At 54.3% G+C, this 15143-nt stretch overlaps 1 protein-coding gene across 5 annotated transcripts in view; it reads right to left on the bottom strand.

Moving 5' to 3' along the window:
• Positions 1–1799: 1799 nt before the first annotated feature.
• dph1 (diphthamide biosynthesis 1) overlaps positions 1800–15143 on the bottom strand; it is a 737117-nt gene continuing 723773 nt past the window's right edge. For 4 of the 5 annotated variants that reach the window (XM_038814609.1, XM_038814606.1, XM_038814610.1 and 1 more), the window contains one exon: positions 1800–2402. In XM_038814609.1, coding sequence (XP_038670537.1) covers positions 2295–2402 — 108 coding nt within the window. In that variant the 3' untranslated portion in view covers positions 1800–2294. The remainder of the gene's footprint in view (positions 2403–15143) is intronic. The other variant, XM_038814607.1, reaches the window with a different exon arrangement.

Below are 15143 nucleotides of genomic sequence, written 5' to 3'. Positions count from 1 at the left end.
CCCACGGGGACTGGGGGAGAATGTGGGACTCTCTCCCACAGGGAGTGGGGAGAATGTGGTACTCGCTCCCACAGGGAGTGGGGAGAATGTGGAACTCACTCCCACAGGGAGTGGGGAGAATGTGGGACTCGCTCCCACAGGGAGTGGGGAGAATGTGGGACTCTCTCCCACAGGGAGTGGGGAGAATGTGGTACTCGCTCCCACAGGGAGTGGGGAGAATGTGGAACTCACTCCCACAGGGAGTGGGGAGAATGTGGAACGCACTCCCACAGGGAGTGGGAAGAATGTGGGACTCACTCCCACGGGGATTGGGGGAGAACGTGGGACTCGCTCCCATGGGGAGTGAGGAGAATGTGGGACTCGCTCCCATACGGAGTGGCGAGAATGTGGAACTAACTCCCACAGGGAGTGGGGAGAATGTGGAACTCACTCCCATAGGGAGTGGGGAGAATGTGGGACTCTCTCCCACAGGGAGTGGCGAGAATGTGGTACTCGCTCCCACAGGGAGTGGGGGAGAATGTGGGACTCTCTCCCACAGGGAGTGGGGAGAATGTGGAACTCACTCCCACAGGGAGTGGGAAGAATGTGGGACTCGCTCCCACGGGGATTGGGGGAGAACGTGGGACTCGCTCCCACGGGGAGTGGGGAGAAGGTGGGACTCACTCCCATAGGGAGTGGCGAGAATGTGGAACTAACTCCCATGGGGAGTGGGGAGAATGTGGGACTCGCTCCCATAGGGAGTGGGGAGAATGTGGGACTCTCTCCCACAGGGAGTGGGGAGAATGTGGGACTCGCTCCCACAGGGAGTGGGGAGAATGTGGGACTCTCTCCCACAGGGAGTGGGGAGAATGTGGTACTCGCTCCCACAGGGAGTGGGGAGAATGTGGAACTCACTCCCACAGGGAGTGGGGAGAATGTGGAACTCACTCCCACAGGGAGTGGGAAGAATGTGGGACTCACTCCCACGGGGATTGGGGGAGAACGTGGGACTTGCTCCCACGGGGAGTGGGGAGAATGTGGGACTCGCTCCCATAGGGAGTGGCGAGAATGTGGAACTAACTCCCATGGGGAGTGGGGAGAATGTGGGACTCGCTCCCACAGGGAGTGGGGAGAATGTGGGACTCACCCCCACAGGGAGTGGCGAGAATGTGGGACTCGCTCCCACAGGGAGTGGGGAGAATGTGGGACTCACTCCCACAGGGAGTGGGGAGAATGTGGAACTCGCTCCCACAGGGAGTGGGGAGAATGTAGGACTCACTCCCACAGGGAGTGGGGAGAATGTGGGACTCCATAAGGCCAATAACTTTGAAAAGTCGAAGGGATAAGCTGGATAAAGGGATGAGTGAGAAAGTTATCTCAGGAAATGTTGAAAGGGTTAGAGGGAGGAATGTGATGTGAAGCCTAAACACTGGCAGCGAGTAGCTGGGCCGAATGGCCTGCTGGTGTGTGCTGCCCATTCTATGTATGAGAATCATGTGCCAGAGTTTTCTTTTATAAATTTAGGGTACCCAATTTGTTTTTTTTTCCAATTAAGGGGCAATTTAGCATGGTCAATCCGCCTACCCTGCACATCTTTGGGTTGTGGGGGTGAAACCCACGCAGACACGGGGAGAATGTGCAAACTCCACACGGACAGTGACCCAGAGCCGGGATCGAACCTGGGACCTCGGCGCCGTGAGGCAGCAGTGCTAACCCACTGCGCCACCGTGCTGCCCTCACAGCTGCCAGAGTTGAAATGAAAATGAAAATCGCTTATTGTCACGAGTCGGCTTCAAATGAAGTTACTGTGAAAAGCCCCTAGTCGCCACATTCCGGCGCCTGTTCGGGGAGGCCGGTACGGGAATTGAACCCGTGCTGCTGGCCTGATTTCAAAGCCAGCAATTTAGCCCAGTGTGCTAAACCAGCCCCAGTTAGTGGGTTTGATATGTATTATAACAGATAAAGTGGCTGATTGGCCACTGGTACGGAACAATCTCAAGGCTCTGATGGCCAACAAAATTAATAGTAATAAATGCTGTAATTTGTCCAATTTATTTCCATTTTATTGCAGGTTACTCTGAGCCCCCCCCCCCCAACAAATCGGCTTTGGTTATTTCTGGCTCCCCTGTTGGGAGGAATGTGGAGATCCCTCAAACAGAAAGAGAGGGGTTCTCCCACCGTGTGAGCTGTGCTCCCGTCATCAAACGCACATCCAGTCAAACAGAACTGTCCCAGGGTGCCGCAGGATGCCTGCGTTCATCTCAACACCATCCCTCCTGTTGCATTAGCTCCCTCTCTCTGGCATGCCCGGGTCCTCACTGCTTTGGGGAGAGAGGCTGTTCCTTGGGTTGACTCCCGTCCACCTTCTCCTGCTGGCAGCCGCAGTCTGCGCACGTGTCTCTCGCTGCCTCCACTGGCTTCTTCTGTGTGAAAGAAACAAAACAAAAACAAAAAAAAAAATCACATTGACAAGGCCACAGGACTCAAATCCAACCACAACCCAGAAAGGTCCTGGCCCAACAGTTACCTCGGAGTCAGAAGGTGGCGGATATAAGATCGTGAAGGGTGTCGTCAGGGTGGATGTGGAGAGAATGTTCCTTCTTTTGGGACAATCTACAACTAGGGGTCACCGATTAAAAATTAAGAGGTCACTCAGTAAAGGAGAAATTAGTACTGAGAGAGATGTCAGCCTCTTCCAGCAGAACCTTTGAACATTTTTAAGGCAGAGCGAGGTCGGTTGATTAACAAGGGGGTGAAAGGTTATCGGGGGTCGGCGGGAATATGGAGCGAAGGTTACTATCAGAGCAGCCATGCATGGGGGAACAGACCCAGGCTGAGTGGCCTCCAGCCCCTAGCTCAGTAAGAGTCCAGTCCCAGTCCAGAGGCCCGAGCCCAAATTCGAAGCCTAAATTCAGATCTGCTCGCAGCACTCATTCGGAGTGTGATCATAGCTGACACTCGGAGCGGGTACTGAGGGAGTGCTGCAGTGTCAGAGATGCCGGGTGGAATTCCAAGCCCCCCCCCCCACCGGCTCTCTGCAGGACGGTTCTACAGATCCTGGAGGTCTTTCCCGCCCACACAAAGGTCAAGATTAGTTTGTCCACCGTGGCGAAGAAGGATTTGGATTTGAAGATCGGGTGTGATCTAAACACGAAGAGGAACCGTGGCAGATTGTTCATCTTTATCCTCTCCCCACCAGGGAGAGCGGGTGTTAGTCCCACCTTCACAGGTCACCCCTTCACCTCCTCCACCAGGCTGGACAGGTTCCACATGTGCAGCTGGGCCCAGTTGTGGGTTATCTGGATCCTCAAGTATCTGAACTTGGTTTGGGCCAGTTTGAACAGGAGCATTCCCACCATTCCTCCTCCCCCCTGGAGGTTCACCGGGAAGATTTCGCTTTTGCTCAAGTTTAATTTGTATACCAAGAAGGCTCCGAACTCTGCCAGGAGTTCCATTATCTTTCCCATGCTGACTAAGGGGTTCGAGACATAGAGCAGCAGAGAGAGAGACTCTGTTCTCCATGTCTCTTCTCCGAATGCCTCTCCATCCCTCCGCTGGTCTGAGCGCGATAGCCAGTGGCTCAATTGCCAGAGCGAACAGCAACAGGGACAGTGGGCAACCCTGCCTCGTGCCTCGGTGCGGTTTTGAGCTGGTGGCGTCCGTCAGCACGCTCACCATGGGAGCTCTGTACAGCAGCTTCACCCACCAGGTGAATGCTGGCCCGAACCCAAACCGTTCCAGTACCTCAATGAGATATTTCCACTCCCCCCGGTCAAAGGTCTTCTCTGCGACCAGGGAGATGATCAACTCTGGTGTCTCCTCACTGGGTGGAGCCGTGACCACCTTCAGCAGGCGTCTGATGTTTGTCGTCAGCTGTCTGCCGTCTGATCTGTCGCGATCACCTCTGGCACGCAACCCTCCAGTTGGCTTGCTCGAGCTTTCGCTTTTGTGTCATTGTTCAGGAGTGAGACGGTCTGTACGACCCACACTCTGCCGGGTCTTTGTCTTTCCTCGGTGATCAGTGAGATCGAGGCCTGTGCTAGCATGGGCGGAGAGTCCCCACCCTTGACAGCGAGTCATTGAACATCTCCAGCAGGTGGGGGGCCAGTGCTGTCGCAAACCTTTTGTAGAAGTCCGCCGGGAACCCATCGGGTCCTGGTGCCTTCCCAGATTGCATGGAATTGATGCATTCCATGACCTCCTCGAGACCCAATATTGCTTCCAGTCCCCTTTCCTCCCCACCAGCTGGGAAGTCCAGCACATCGAGGAACTGCTTCATCTTTGAGTCCCCATCCGGGATCGAAGGTGTCGGGAACGTTTTTCACACACAGGGTGATGGGTGCCTGGAATGCGTTGCCAGTGGAGGTGGCAATGTTTAAGTTATATCTTGATAGACGCATGAACGGGCGGGGAATGGAGCGATACTGATCATTTGGGCAATAAGTAGACGGTCTAAATAAGGAATCTGGATCGACACAGGCTTGGTGGGCTGAAGGGCCTGTTTCTGTGCTTAAATGTTGTGTGTTCATTACTGAGGGAGTGCTGCACTGTCAGAGGGTCAGTACTGAGGGAGTGCCGCACTGTCAGAGGGTCAGTACTGAGGGAGTGCCGCACTGTCAGAGAGTCAGTACTGAGGGAGTGCTGCACTGTCAGAGGGTCAGTACTGAGGGAGTGCCGCACTGTCAGAGGGTCAGTACTGAGGGAGCGCTGCACTGTCAGAGGGTCAGTACTGAGGGAGTGCGGCACTGTCAGAGGGTCAGTACTGAGGGAGTGCCGCACTGTCAGAGCGTCAGTACTGAGGGAGTGCCGCACTGTCAAAGGGTCAGTACTGAGGGAGTGCCGCACAGTCACAGGGTCAGTACTGAGGGAGTGCCGCACTGTCAGAGGGTCAGTACTGAGGGAGTGCTGCACTGTCAGAGGGTCAGTACTGAGGGAGTGCTGCACTGTCAGAGGGTCAGTACTGAGGGAGTGCTGCACTGTCAGAGGGTCAGTACTGAGGGTGTGCGGCACTGTCAGAGGGTCAGTACTGAGGGAGTGCTGCACTGTCAGAGGGTCAGTACTGATGGAGTGCTGCACTGTCAGAGGGTCGGTACTGAGGGAGTGCTGTACTGTCAGAGGGTCAGTACTGAGGGAGTGCCGCACTGTCAGAGGGTCAGTACTGAGGGAGTGCCGCACTGACAGAGGGTCAGTACTGAGGGAGTGCCGCACTGTCAGAGGGTCAGTACTGAGGGAGTGCGGCACTGTCAGAGGGTCAGTACTGAGGGTATGCCGCACTGTAGGAGGGTCAGTACTGAGTGAGTGCTGCACTGTCAAAGGATCAGTACTGAGGGAGCGCTGCACTGTCAGAGGGTCAGTACTGAGGGAGTGCTGCACTGTCAGAGGGTCAGTACTGAGGGAGTGCCGCACTGTCAGAGGGTCAGTACTGAGGGAGTGCTGCACTGTCAGAGGGTCAGTACTGAGGGAGTGCCGCACTGTCAGAGGGTCAGTACTGAGGGAGTGCTGCACTGTCAAAGGGTCAGTACTGAGGGAGTGCTGCCATGTCAGAGGGTCAGTACTGAGGGAGTGCTGCACTGTCAGAGGGTCAGTACTGAGGGAGTGCTGCCCTGTCAGAGGGTCAGTACTGAGGGAGTGCAGCACTGTCAGATGGTCAGTACTGAGGGAGTGCCGCACTGTCAGAGCGTCAGTACTGAGGGAGTGCCGCACTGTCAGAGGGTCAGTACTGAGGGAGTGCTGCACTGTCAGAGGGTCAGTACTGAGGGAGTGCTGCACTGTCAGAGGGTCGGTACTGAGGGAGTGCAGCACTGTCAGAGGGTCAGTACTGAGGGAGTGCTGCACTGTCAGAGGGTCAGTACTGAGGGAGTGCCGCACTGTCAGAGGGTCAGTACTGAGGGAGTGCCGCACTGTGAGAGGGTCAGTACTGAGGGAGTGCTGCACTGTCAGAGGGTCAGTACTGAGGGAGTGCTGCACTGTCAGAGGGTCAGTACTGAGGGAGTGCCGCACTGTCAGAGGGTCAGTACTGAGGGAGTGCAGCACTGTCAGAGGGTCAGTACTGAGCGAGTGTTGTGGGCAGTAATTGTAACAGGAAAAATCCAACCCGGCCAATTACTGCCCTGTCAGTCTACTCGCCATCATCAGCAAAGTGATGGAAGGAATCATCAACAGTGCTATCAAGCGGCACTTACTCAACAATAACCTGCTCAGGGACGCTCAGTTTGTGTTCTGCGAGGGTCACTCAGCTCCTGACCTCATCACAGCCTTGGTTCAAACATGGTCAAAAGAGCTGAACTCTGGAGGTGAGAGTTACTGCCCTTGATATCAAGGCATAATTTGATTGAGTATGGCATCAAGGATCCCGAGCTAAACTGGAGACAATGGGTTTCAGGGGGGAAACTCTCCGGTACGGACTGGATTCATACCCGGCACAAAGGGAGATGGTTGTGGTGGTTGGAGGTCAATCATCTCAGCTCCAGGACATCACTGCAGGAGTTTCTCAGGGTAGTGTCCTCGGCTCAACCATCTTCAGCTGCTTCATCAATTACCTCCCTTCCATCATAAAGTCAGAAGTGGGGATGTTTGTGGATGACTGCACAATGTTCAGCACCATTCGCTACTCTTCAGATAATGAAGCAGTCCATGTCCAAATGCAGCAAGACCTGGACAATACCCAGGCTCGAGCTGACAAAGTTGGAAATTACATTTGTGCCACACAAGTGCTAGGCAATGACCATCTCCAACAAAATAGGAACTAACCTTGACATTCAATGGTATTACCATCGCTGAATCTCCCACAATCACTATCCTAGGGGGTTACCATTGATTAGAAACTGAACTGGGCTAGCCATATTAATACTGTGGCTACCAGGGCAGGTCAAAGGCTAGCAATCCGATGGCGCGTATTTCAACTCCTGACCCCCCCAAGGCCTGCGCACCATCTACAAGGCACAAGTCAGGAGTGTAATGGAATACTCTCCACTTGCCTGGATGAGTACAGCTTCAACAACATTCAAGGGCAGCACGATAGCACAGTGGTTAGCACTGTTGCTTCACAGCTCCAGGGTCCCAGGTCCGATTCCCGGCTTGGGTCACTGTCTGTGCAGAGTCTGCACGTTCTCCCCGTGTCTGCGTGGGTTTCCTCCGGGTGCTTCGGTTTCCTCCCACAACTCCTGTAAGACTTGTTAGGTAATTTGGACATTCTGAATTCTCCCTCTGTGTACCCAAACAGGTGCTAGTATGTGGCGACTAGGGGCTTTTCACAATAACCTCCATCTCTCCTCGAAATCCTCTCCCACCCTCTCTGGCTCTCAAAGTGAAGTATTCAGGCTGTTTCATTCTGCTACTGAGACTACATAAAAGCGAGTGGTTGCATTATTTTGGTGCGACCTGCGTTCGTGTGAGGCCAGGGTCTGAGAATCCCACGGTGCCAAGACCTAAACTGGCCACTAAATGCAACTTATCGGAATGTTCACTGGTGCTAATCTCTTCGGGCAGGCAAGAGTCCGAGCGCGAGCTGTGTTCTATCTGAGCGGGTCACGCAATTCCACAGGATGGGAGTGAACGGGAAAAGGGATCAAATATGCTGCAGTTTACCAGGAGTTGACAGTGCAAGCTCACACCAAACCGATTCGTTCGACATGAGTGAACCTCAGTGCGACTTGGCCATTCGATAAGCACATCGCGGGAATTAAAGCTCCTTCCAACAGTGCCGTAGATAGATAATCGAGAATACGACACACTGTGAGATTACAGAGAGCTGGCTTCGGGGATGATCCGTTTCTAAATATTATCAGTCACAGTGCTGCATGGAGCATTCAGATTGGGATTTCTATGGTGAAACACGGCACGTGAGCCTTCAGCCAAAGAGAACGGGACCCATTGCCACAACATCAATATGCTTTTACAATACTTCAATTTCAAACAAAGACAAAATAGTAACGTTAGACAGAATTGGTTTAGCTCTTGTTATTTTCCCTTCAATGATGCCGATAGCACACATAAGCTTTCGAAACACATGGGGCGCGATTCTCCGCTACTCACGCCGGGTGGGAGAATCGCGGGAGGGGCGGGCGACTCACGACACGCCCCCCCCCCCCGCGATTCTCCCACCCCCCCGCTCGGAAGAATCGCCGCTCGCCGTTTTTCGCGGCGACCGGCGATTCTCCGGCCCGGATGGGCCGAGCGGCCTGCCGTTCACGACCGGTTCACGACGGCGGCAACCACACCTGGTCGCTGCCGTCATGAACATGGCGGCAAATGCTCGTTTGAAGCTTGTGGGGGGCGGAGAGGGGAGTGAGCACCACGGCCGTGCTCGGGAGGGGACTGGCCCGCGATCGGTGCCCACCGATCGTCGGGCCGGCGTCTCAAAGGGGCGCACTCTTTCCCCTCCGCCGTCCCGCAAGATCAAGCCGCCACGTCTTGCGGGGCAGCGGAGGGAAAGACGGCAACCACGCATGCGCGGGTTGGAGCCGGCCAACCTGCGCATGCGTGGCTGACGTCACTTAGGCGCCGTCGTCGCGTCATTCTCGGCGCGCCGCCTTGATGCAAGCGTCAAGGCCCGGCGGCCGAGAGTTACGGAGCGCCGCTCCTAGCCCCCCCCGGGTGGGGGTGAATAAGGTGAGAGGAGCGGCCTCCAAGGCCGTCGTGAAACTCAGCCGAGTTCACGACGGCCTTCCCGATTTATCGCGGGAGCGGAGAATTCCGCCCAAGATTTTCATCCCAGGCTTGAGTGGTCTAAGAACATCACTTGGAACGAAAAGTGGCTTGGGGAAAGGCAATGATAGGAAGCGGCAATATGGTGTGAAAGGACATATGAGGCACTCTCACCTCCTGTTGGCAACGGTTCAAACAACTGTGCGGTTACAAAACTTTGGATGGTGTGCGTCCAGCAAAATAAAGAGATTGGAATGAAGAACGATTTGGTGGCACAGTGGTTAGCACTGCTGCCTCACAGCGCCAGGGACCCGGATTCGATCCCAGCCTCGGTTGACTGTCCATGTGGAGTTTGGGTTTCTCCCCGTGTCTGCACGGGTTTCCTCCGGGTGCTCCGGTTTCCTCCCACAGTCCAAAGACGTGCGGGTTGGGTGGATTGGCCATGGTCAATGCTCAGCTGGGTCACTGAATAGTTTTAAGACAGAGATACGTTCTTGACTAACGAAGGGGTCAAAGGTTATCGGGGCTAGGTGGGAAACTGAGGCCACAATCAGATCCGCCATGATCTTATTGAATGGCGGAGCAGGCTCGAGGGGCCGAATGGCCTCCCACTGCTCCCAATTAGTACGTTTGTACGTGAGGCAATGCGCATCACTCTGTAGGAATGGTTATTTTTGGAATTACTCTTCTGTCAATAATAAATTAAATGATCCAACCGATCCATTACTGTCTCTCGCTTTATGAACCTGTTTAATGGGTAAAGAACTCACCCAAGCAACTGCAACCAATTTAAAATAAGACCCACATGTCCCCCAGTTTCTGATGTAACTTTGGAAAAGTGGCACCAATGTGAACATTGTAACCTCTCACTAACAGCTATGATGTAAACGAGCAGATATTGGGTTGGGAGATCCATGTTTGACGAGGAATCGGGGGGGGGGGAAGGGTGTGATTTGATCAGGGAGTTGGGCAGGCAGGGCTGGGGAGCAGGGTGTTGGGCAGGCAGGGGTTGGGTTAGGCAGCGGGATGGGCAGGCAGGGGCTGGGTTGGGCAGGGGGATGGGTGGGTGTTGGCAGGCAGGGCTGGGGAGCAGGGTGTTGGGCAGGCAGGGGTTGGGTTAGGCAGCGGGGTGGGCAGGCAGGGGCTGGGTTGGGCAGGGGGATGGGCGGGTGTTGGGCAGGCAGGGCTGGGGAGCAGGGTGTTGGGCAGGCAGGGGTTGGGTTAGGCAGCGGGATGGGCAGGCAGGGGCTGGGTTGGGCAGGGGGATGGGCGGGTGTTGGGCAGGCAGGGCTGGGGAGCAGGGGGTTGGCAGGCAGGGGTTGGGTTAGGCAGCGGGATGGGCAGGCAGGGGCTGGGTTGGGCAGGGGGATGGGCGGGTGTTGGGCAGGCAGGGCTGGGGAGCAGGGTGTTGGGCAGGTAGGGGTTGGGTTGCAGCGGGGTGGGCAGGCAGGGGCTGGGTTGGGCAGGGGGATGGGCAGGTGTTGGGCAGGCAGGGGCTGGGTTGGGCAGGGGGATGGGCGGGTGTTGGGCAGGCAGGGGTTGGGTTAGGCAGCGGGATGGGCAGGCAGGGGCTGGGCAGGGGGATGGGCGGGTGTTGGGCAGGCAGGGCTGGGGAGCGGGGTGTTGGGCAGGCAGGGGTTGGGTTAGGCAGCGGGATGGGCAGGCAGAGGCTGGGTTGGGCAGGGGGATGGGCGGGTGTTGGGCAGGCAGGGGCTGGGTTGGATCTCATTTGAATCTGAAATGCAGCACTTCTGATAATCTATCTGTGGTCGAGCCTCTGAACCCGCAACATTCAGCCTCCGGTGTGAGAGTGGTACCAACTGACCATGGCTGACACCTTGGCGGACACTGTTGTATCCTGATTAACCAGTGGTATAAATGGAAATTCACAGAATGGTCACAGCACAGAAAGAGGCTATTCGGCCCATCGTGTCTGTGTTGGCTCTTCAAAGGAGCAAATCACAGTCACTGCCGTGCATATTCCCCGTTGCTCTGCAAAGCTTCCCTTTTTCGGGTAATGATCCAATTCCCTCCTGAATAGCTGGATTGAAGCGGCCTCCACCACACTCTCCGGCAGCACCTCCCAGATCACAACCACTCGCCGTGTGCAAAGGTTTCTCCTCATGTCGCTTTTGGTTCTGTTGCCAATTACTTTGAATCTGTGCCTTGATCTCCGCCTTGATCCTTCCATGAGTGGGATCAGTTTCCCCCCCAGTCTACCCTGTCCAGACCTCTCAGGATCTTGAACATCTCGATCAAATCTTTCCTCCACCTTCACTTCTCTGGGCGTCAGGTTGGCGCAGTGGCTAGCACTGCTGCCTCATGGTGCCGAGGTCACAGGTTCGAATCCCGGCCCTGGGTCACTGTCCGTGTGGAGTTTGCACATTCTCCCCCTGTCTGCGTGGGTCTCACCCCCACAACCCGAAGGTGTGCAAGCTAGGTGGATTGGCCACGCTAAATTGCCCCTCATTTGGAATTTTATTTTTCAAAAAACTTCTCTTTTCTGAGGAGACCTGGCCTCTCCAATCTTTCTTGTTGTTTTCTTTCTGCTCTGTGAATGTCTGATATCACACTTGGAGAACTGTGTGCAGTTCCAGTCTCCGCATCGCTAAAGTGACAGAGGGACTGGATAAGGTGCAAAGAAAAAGATTTACGAGGACGATGCCAGAACTGAGAGGTTGTAAACACGGATGAGGAACAGACTGGGACTCGTTTCTCTGGGAAAGAAAAGGTGGAGGGGGAATGGGGGGGGGCTTTCAAGAGGGTCGAGAAATTACTTCCACTTGCAGGAGCACAGGACTTAGGGGCAAGAGTGCGGCCATGCGGCCCCTTGAGTCTGCTCCACCATTCAATAAGATCATAGCTGATATGGTTGGGGTCTCAACTCCACATTCCTGTCTCCCCGTGCCCCCCCCCCCCCCCCCCCCACGACCCTCGACTCCCTTGCCTCTCAAAAACTGTACAACTCAACCTTGCGCGACCCACCCTCCACTGCTGTCGGAGGGAAAGAGAATTCCTCAGATCCATGACCCTGCGAGAGAAAAACATTCTCCTCATCTCTGTCCTAAAAGGGAGATCCTTACACTCTGCCCCCTGTCTCCAGTCTCCCCCTCAAGGTGGCAACATGCTCCAGGCAGACACCCTGCCAAATCTCCTTGGGATCCAGTGGTTTCAATAAGATCGCCTCTCATTCTTCCAAACTCCAGTCGGGTAAGGCCCGGACTGCCCGACTGTTCCTCGTAGGAAACACCCCCCACCCCGAGACCACAGTCCAAAGATGTGCAGGTTAGGTGGATTGGCCATGCTAAATTGCCCTTAGTGTCCAAAAACGGTTTGGAGGGGTCATTGGGTTACCGGGATGGGATGGAAGTGAGGGCTTAGTCTGGGTCGGTGCAGACTCGATGGGCTGAATGGCCTCCTTCTGCACTCTATGACCCAAGCGAACCTTCCCTCGCACTGCTTCTAATGCGATGATATCTTTCCTCGTGAATTCTTGGAGGGAAGACCAAAGTTGGGGCTCATAAAAGGAGACGTTTATCAATCAGTTAGGGCAGCAGGGTAACACAGTGGGTAGCACAACTGATTCACAGCTCCAGGGTCCCAGGTTCGATTCCCGGCTTGGGTCACTGTCTGCGCGGAGTCTGCACGTCCTCCCCGTGTCTGCGTGGGTTTCCTCCGGGTGCTCCAGTTTCCTCCCACAGTCCAAAGATGTGCAGGTTAGGTGGATTGGCCATGGTAAATTGCCCTTAGTGTCCAAAATTGCCCTTAGTATTGGGTGGGGTTACTGGGTTATGGGGATAGGGTGGAGGCGTGGGCTTGGGTAGGGTGCTCTTTCAAAGAGCCGGTGCAGACTCGATGGGCTGAATGGCCTCCTTCTGCACTGTAACATCTATGATATAATCAATCCAACAAGGAACTATTCAGATAGTGGTGCAAATGAGCACAGGGCTAAATCGCTGGCTTTGAAAGCAGGCTAAGGCAGGCCAGCAGCATGGTTCGATTCCCGTAACAGGCTCCCCGAACAGGCGGCGGAATGTGGCGATGAGGGGCTTTTCACTTCATTTGAACTTCATTTGAAGCCTACTTGTGACAATAAGCGATTTTCATTCATTCATGAGGCATTCACCTCCGCAGGGAACAGTTGAGGCGAAGTGCGCTGATGCATTTAAGGGTGTACTGGATAAGCACAGAAAGGGGTGGGGGAAGGAACACTAAGGGTATGCAGATTGGGGTGGGGGGGGGGGCGAAGGCGAAGTAGGGTCAAGTGGCTGAAATGGTTGGCTGAACGGAGATGTGAATTTAGTGGGCCGTGGTTGAAATGCCCGAAGCTGCCAGTGGATGGCGCTGCCTGCCTGGCAGTGAACAGCTCGGAGGCAGTGGCAGCAGGCAGTAAATTATGGCAGCAATATAGGGAGGCTAGCCAATTTGGGATTTATTTCGTAGCAATTAACAATAAAGCAAACACTACTCGAGACCCGAATAAATCATTAAATGCCAGCAATTCTCCCACTCAACAGCTGCGAAATAGGAAATATAAATAAAATCTCACAAAGTACAGGGAGAGCGAGAAAGGGCAGACTGTGACAATACTATGGATGTTTCAGTGTCTCCTTTTGTTCGCTTCAGCTCAGGTATGTTGAGGTGCATCTGTTGTGACGTGAATCGGTGCTGGCTCCCCCTCCCCCAGCCCCAGTTGTCCTCGCGCTCTTCAGCCCAATGTCAGACCCACTTTGCAGTTTTCAAAAACACATTTGTGTTTATGTAGCTGGCTTTTTTTTTTAAAAACCACACAAAATGAAACAGATGTTAACAGACGAGAAACTCCACTTCCCAGCCTGCCTGAATTGTCCAGGATTGGGAGGGAAATAAAGCAGGGGAGAGAGAGGGAGGGAGGGAGAGAGAGGGAGGGAGAGAGAGGGAGGGAGGGAGAGAGAGAGGTAAAGGGAGAGAGAGAGAGAAGGAGAGAGAGAGGTAAAGGGAAAGGGAGGGAGAGAGAGAAGGAGAGAGAGAGAGAGAGAGGTAAAGGGAGAGGGAGGGAGAGAGAGAGAGAGAGAGAGGTAAAGGGAGAGGGAGGGAGAGAGAGAGAGAGAGGGGGGGGAAAGGGAGAGGGAGGGAGAGAGAGAGAGAGAGAGAGAGAGAGGGAAAGGGAAAGGGAGAGACAGAGAGAGAGGGAAAGGGAGAGGGAGGGAGAGAGAGAGAGAGGGGGAAAGGGAGAGAGAGAGAGAGAGACAGACAGAGAGAAAGGGAAAGGGAGAGGGAGGGAGAGAGAGAGAGAGACAGAGATAGAGGGAAAGGGAGAGGGAGGGAGAGAGAGAGAGAGAGAGGGAAAGGGAAGGGGAGAGAGAGAGACAGAGAGAGAGGGAAAGGGAGAGGGAGGGAGAGAGAGAAGGAGAGAGAGAGAGGAGAGAGACAGAGAGAGAGGAAAAGGGAGAGGGAGGGAGAGAGAGAGAGAAAGGGAGGGAGAGAGTGAGAAAGAAAGATAAAGTGGGAGAGAGAAAGAGAGAGGGAGAGGGAGATGGAGAGAGAAAGAGAGAGAGAGGGAAAGGAGAGAGGGAGAAAGAGAGAGAGGAAGAGAGAGAAAGAAAGACAGAGAGAAAGGTTGAGAGAGAGGAGGGAGAGAGAGAAAAAGAGAAAGAAGGAGAAAGAGAGAGAGAAAGGTGTATAGAGAGAGAAAAACGAAAGGTTGGGGAGAGAGAAAGAGAAGAGAGAGGGGAGAGAGAGAGAAAGAAAGACTGAGGAGAGAAAGAAAGAGAGACGCGAAAAAGGAGAGAGAGAGAAAGAGGGAGAGAGAGAGGAGAACAAAGAGAAAGACGGCTGCGGAGAGAGAGAAAGAGGGAGATGAGAAGGATGAGGAGCGAGAGAGGGAGAGAAAGAGAGGAGCAGCGATGGGAAATGAGGGGGAGGAGGAAAGAAGGAGGCCGGAAGAGAAAAGGGTATAGAGCAGAGAAAGAGCTGGGAGGATAGAGAGCGAAGATACTGTAAAGAAGTAGGGCAGAGAATGAATGCAGGGAAACAGGGAGTGTGAAACAGAAAATGGGACGGGTGACAAAGAGCGAAAGAACAAAAGAGAAAATGGGTGAGAGAGATCAAAGGAGTGTAGATGGTGCCAGAGAACGAGACTGCCGATGTGGTGAGGAATATTGTTTCATTAATTTATGATATGTGGGAGTCACTGACGAGGGCAGCATTTATTGCCCATCCCTTGTTGTACTTGGGAATCCATAGAAATCCTCCAGTGCAGAAGGATGCCATTCAGCCCATCGAGACTGTATCAACCCTCTATAAGAGAATCCTACCCAGACCCACACCCTCGCCCTATCCATGTAACCCTGCGCATTGACCATGGCCAATTCATTTAACCTGCATATCTTTGGACTGTGTGAGAAAGCCAGGGCACTCGGAGGAAACCCACAGACAGGGGGAGAACGTGCAGACTCCGCACAGTCACCAAAGGTCAGAATCAACTCTGGCGCTGTGAGACAGGAGTGCTAACCACTGTGCCACCTTGCTGCTCATGG

Source organism: Scyliorhinus canicula, chromosome 12 (genome assembly GCF_902713615.1).
Source record: "Scyliorhinus canicula chromosome 12, sScyCan1.1, whole genome shotgun sequence".
NCBI classification, from domain to species: Eukaryota; Metazoa; Chordata; class Chondrichthyes; order Carcharhiniformes; family Scyliorhinidae; genus Scyliorhinus; species Scyliorhinus canicula.
Note: the sequence above shows the minus strand (reverse complement) of the source record. Positions and strands in the feature narration are given on the sequence as shown.